We start from the raw sequence: 4,547 nt of genomic DNA on the forward strand, positions 1-4,547 counted from the left end.
AATATAACAAAGAGTGAAAAATTTAAGGGGGTCTGAATACTTTCCGTACCCACTGTAACTGTTGGTGTAAAGAGAAAATTGATGTGGCAACATACAGTCCCTCTGGATGGTTTGGCTCATATTAAGGTGATTTGTTCTGTGTGGTGCTCAGTCTAGACAAGGCCCTGTTGTCACCTCCAGCTCCAGCTCTGCTCTTGGCTGCCAGCCTGCACTGCGCCTGGCGAGATTGCAGAGGGGACAGCCGGGGCTTCGGGGCTGTGCTGACCATACTGAGGCCTGAGGGACCCACAGAGTACCGACAGGTGAGTTGCAGCAAGAACTCACTCAGACTCGTTATCACCCTGACCAGTGTGTTTCTGCATTGTTTTCAGTTTAACATTTAAATTTTTAGATACAGTGAGTTGGAGTTGGTGTAGTGCTGCTAAACAAAATAATTTATTAATCTTATACAGTAGCTTCAGGAAGTATTCAAACCCTTTCACTTGTTGCACACTTTGTGTTGTGGATTTCATTGTGAATGGATGAAGTTGCCGTGTTTGTCCCTCAGTCTACACTCAGTAACCCATCAAAACAGTGAAAACAGGTTTTTAGACCATTTTGCTAATTGATTAAAAATCCAAAATAAAAACTGAAATCTCTCGTTTACAAAAGTATTCAGTCTTAACTGAGTTTTGGCAGCAACTCCAGCTTATCGTGTCTCCAAACTGTACATGACACATCTGCCAGCGCTACAGAGGTTTAGGTTACCTGTAGTTAATGACAGATTATATCATCATGCTTTTAAGGTCACAGTTCAGACTCACCTGAAGCCATTATCGTTTCAGTTTTCCTTAAAGTTGCACTGTTGTTGACCTATCCTGACAAACACAGTGACCTCTGAGCGAATGGCGTTGATCTCTTTCCTTGCTTCTTCCAGGTGCTCGTTTTCCTGCTTTTCCTGGGTGTAAATGACTATCTGTCAGCGCTCCTGTATCCTCAGGTAACTGTCCATGCCCTGTCCCATACAATATTCACAAAACAGACTGTGTTCACATTTAGGCTGGATGTAGCGGAGCAGCTGGGATTTGTTTGCTGTTACAGAGACGGGGCTGTGTTTGAGGCTCCGGTCACTAGACTCTAACATAATGGACACGTGACGTACAAACTACTGACCCTTTTGATTGAAGATTAAACTCTTTATTATTTTCTCCATTAATCAATCGATCGGCTTGTAAAACAATAGTGAGACATGGCGTCACAGTACTCTAAATGATCATCAGCATAGCTGCTAATTTACTGTTTGTGACGGCACAGCCAGACTGCGATTGCCACTTACAGGGTCCGCACACTGACTTACATTCATGTCCAGGAGACATACCCTAACTTTAACCAGAAGCATTACTTGCCTAACTTTACTCTAATCAGAGCCGACACCCGCTTGTAAAATTCAACGAATTAGACATGGGGCCCTTTAGCCACATGACATGTTGAAGTCTATGAAGATGACAACATGGTGCACTTCAGTTAGTTCAAAGCTCTACAGAGCAAAGTAAAACAGTAAAGTCCGTGAGCTGAGCACACTGTTGCTTCTCCTCCAGCTCGAGGGAGTAGCTCTTCTGTTTTGTCTGTTTCTGTAGGAAAGAAGCTGCCACAAAGCCAGGGCTTTCTGCACAGAGCTCCTGTCTGTGCTGCTGGACTCTGCTGACTGGCTGCTCATCTTTCAGTCCAACAGTAAGGCGGTGTCTTCACTCCTCAGTTCACTCGTGGTGTTGATCATTTGTTTTGCCATCTTGTGAGCACTGATGTTACAGGACTGTCTTCACTGTATTTATGCAATGTTATCTGATATGCTGTCTTTTTACTCTGACTTCAGAACAAGGTGTTTATCAGTCGGTTACCATGGTGACGTCAGATGAGTTTACTCGACTAATGCCGTGGGCTTTCTACAAGTGAGCTTCTCCAGAAATAGTTTTATTGGGACCAGTTGAGGTGCAGCTGTTTTTAAGAGCATCATTTAACATGAAACAGAAAAAGCAAAGTGTCCATTGACCTGTTGTAGATGTTTCCAGTAGTTACACTCACAAGGCCATAAGTCAGCCAGTCGTTGACAAACAGCTTTCCACGACTGAACACGTACAGTTGAAGTCAGAAATTCACATACACCTCAGACAAATACATTTAAACTCAGTTTGTCACAGCTCCTGACATTTAAATCTATAAACGTTCCCTGTCTCAGATCAGTTAAGAAAGTGAAATGTCAGGATAGTAGTCAAATCAAATCAAATTTTATTTTTATAGTGCCAAATCACAACAAAGACATCTCAGGACACTTTAAAAAGTAAGGTCTGGACCTTACTCTTATCACTATTATTACAAAGGGAAAACCCAACAAGTCCCCCTTGAGCAAGCACTTGGCGACAGTGGGAAGGAAAAAATCCCTTTAACGGAAGAAACCTCCGACAGACCCCGGCTCTTGGTGGACGGCCTTCTGCCTTGACTGGTTGAAGTTTAGGAAACGTCTGAGTACTAGTATGAATGTCCTTGAAGAGTTGAACATTTTAATAGATGAAATAGCTGAAACTATGCTGAAGTTGAATTTCCCCATTCATTTGAATGGGGCAAAATTTTCAGAATAAAGCTGAATATTTTAAAAAGTATGAAGTTTAAAAAAAATTCTGAATAGAAGCATAAATATCCTTGATAAGTAATAAGGTGAACATTTTGATACCTGAATGGTTTTTCTAGCTGAAAGTATGCTGAACTAGTTGAACACTGAAAGACGTACGGAAGAAACCAGAATAATAATAACTAGAGAAATGCATTTTCTGGGGAAAATGCATATAGATGCTGACTGCTGAAAGATCGCCCTGAAAATGGTGAACGTTTTGACACCTGAATGGTTTTGCTAGCTGAAGGAGAATTTTCCCATAAACTTTGAATGGGTACAGATTTTCAAAATAAAGCTGAATATTTCAAAAGTATGAAGTTTACAAAAGTTCTGAATAGAAGCATGAATGTCCTTGAAGAGCTGAACATTTTAATAGCTGAAATAGCTGAAAGTATGCTGAAGTTGAATTTCCCCATCCATTTGAATGGGGCAAAATTTTCAGAATAAAGCTGAATAGTTTAAAAAGTTTAGAAAAATTCTGAATAGAAGCATAAATGTCCTTGAAGAGATGAACATTTTGATACCTGAATGGTTTTTCTAGCTGAAAGTATGCTGAACTAGTTGAACACTGAAAGACGTACGGAAGAAACCAGAATAATAATAACTAGAGAAATGCATTTTCTGGGGAAAATGCATATAGATGCTGACTGCTGAAAGATCGCCCTGAAAATGGTGAACGTTTTGACACCTGAATGGTTTTGCTAGCTGAAGGAGAATTTTCCCATAAACTTTGAATGGGTACAGATTTTCAAAATAAAGCTGAATATTTCAAAAGTATGAAGTTTACAAAAGTTCTGAATAGAAGCATGAATGTCCTTGAAGAGCTGAACATTTTAATAGCTGAAATAGCTGAAAGTATGCTGAAGTTGAATTTCCCCATCCATTTGAATGGGGCAAAATTTTCAGAATAAAGCTGAATAGTTTAAAAAGTTTAGAAAAATTCTGAATAGAAGCATAAATGTCCTTGAAGAGATGAACATTTTGATACCTGAATGGTTTTTCTAGCTGAAAGTATGCTGAACTAGTTGAACACTGAAAGACGTACGGAAGAAACCAGAATAATAATAACTAGAGAAATGCATTTTCTGGGGAAAATGCATATAGATGCTGACTGCTGAAAGATCGCCCTGAAAATGGTGAACGTTTTGACACCTGAATGGTTTTGCTAGCTGAAGGAGAATTTTCCCATAAACTTTGAATGGGTACAGATTTTCAAAATAAAGCTGAATATTTCAAAAGTATGAAGTTTACAAAAGTTCTGAATAGAAGCATGAATGTCCTTGAAGAGCTGAACATTTTAATAGCTGAAATAGCTGAAAGTATGCTGAAGTTGAATTTCCCCATCCATTTGAATGGGGCAAAATTTTCAGAATAAAGCTGAATAGTTTAAAAAGTTTAGAAAAATTCTGAATAGAAGCATAAATGTCCTTGAAGAGATGAACATTTTGATACCTGAATGGCTATTCTAGGTGAAAGTATGCTGAACTAAAATGTCGAAAAACGTACGGAAGAAACCAGAATAATAAGTAGAGAACTGCATTTCTTGTCGAAAATGCGTGTGTGGATGCGATACATAAACACTGCAGTCTTATATCCCACTAAATCAAAAAATTTTAACAATTTAGACTGTATGAAAGCTACATTGGTGTGATCACTATACCCCATCTTATGCACAATTCTTATCGCTCTTTTTTTGTAATATATACAATGGTTGAAGTGAGCTTATGTACCGTATTTTCCGGACTATAAGTCGCTCCTGAGTATACGTCGCACCAGCCAAAAAATGCATAATGAAGAAGAAAAAAACATATATAAGTCGCACTGGACTATAAGTCGCACTTTTTGGGGGAAATTTATTTCATAAAATCAGAGACCAAGAACATACATTTCATCTTGAAAG

The 4,547-nt window shown here is 38.9% G+C and overlaps 1 protein-coding gene across 1 annotated transcript in view; it reads left to right on the forward strand.

Annotated features, from left to right (window-relative positions):
- Nucleotides 1-4,547, forward strand: part of LOC109951855 (FA complementation group A) — a 34,019-nt gene that overhangs the window by 12,301 nt on the left and 17,171 nt on the right. The window contains exons 23-26 of the mRNA XM_020586575.1: nucleotides 152-302; nucleotides 917-979; nucleotides 1,617-1,710; nucleotides 1,853-1,928. Coding sequence (XP_020442231.1) covers nucleotides 152-302; nucleotides 917-979; nucleotides 1,617-1,710; nucleotides 1,853-1,928 — 384 coding nt within the window. The remainder of the gene's footprint in view (nucleotides 1-151; nucleotides 303-916; nucleotides 980-1,616; nucleotides 1,711-1,852; nucleotides 1,929-4,547) is intronic.

The sequence above is a fragment of the Monopterus albus genome, unplaced genomic scaffold (assembly GCF_001952655.1).
Source record: "Monopterus albus unplaced genomic scaffold, M_albus_1.0 scaffold414.1, whole genome shotgun sequence".
NCBI lineage: Eukaryota > Metazoa > Chordata > Actinopteri > Synbranchiformes > Synbranchidae > Monopterus > Monopterus albus.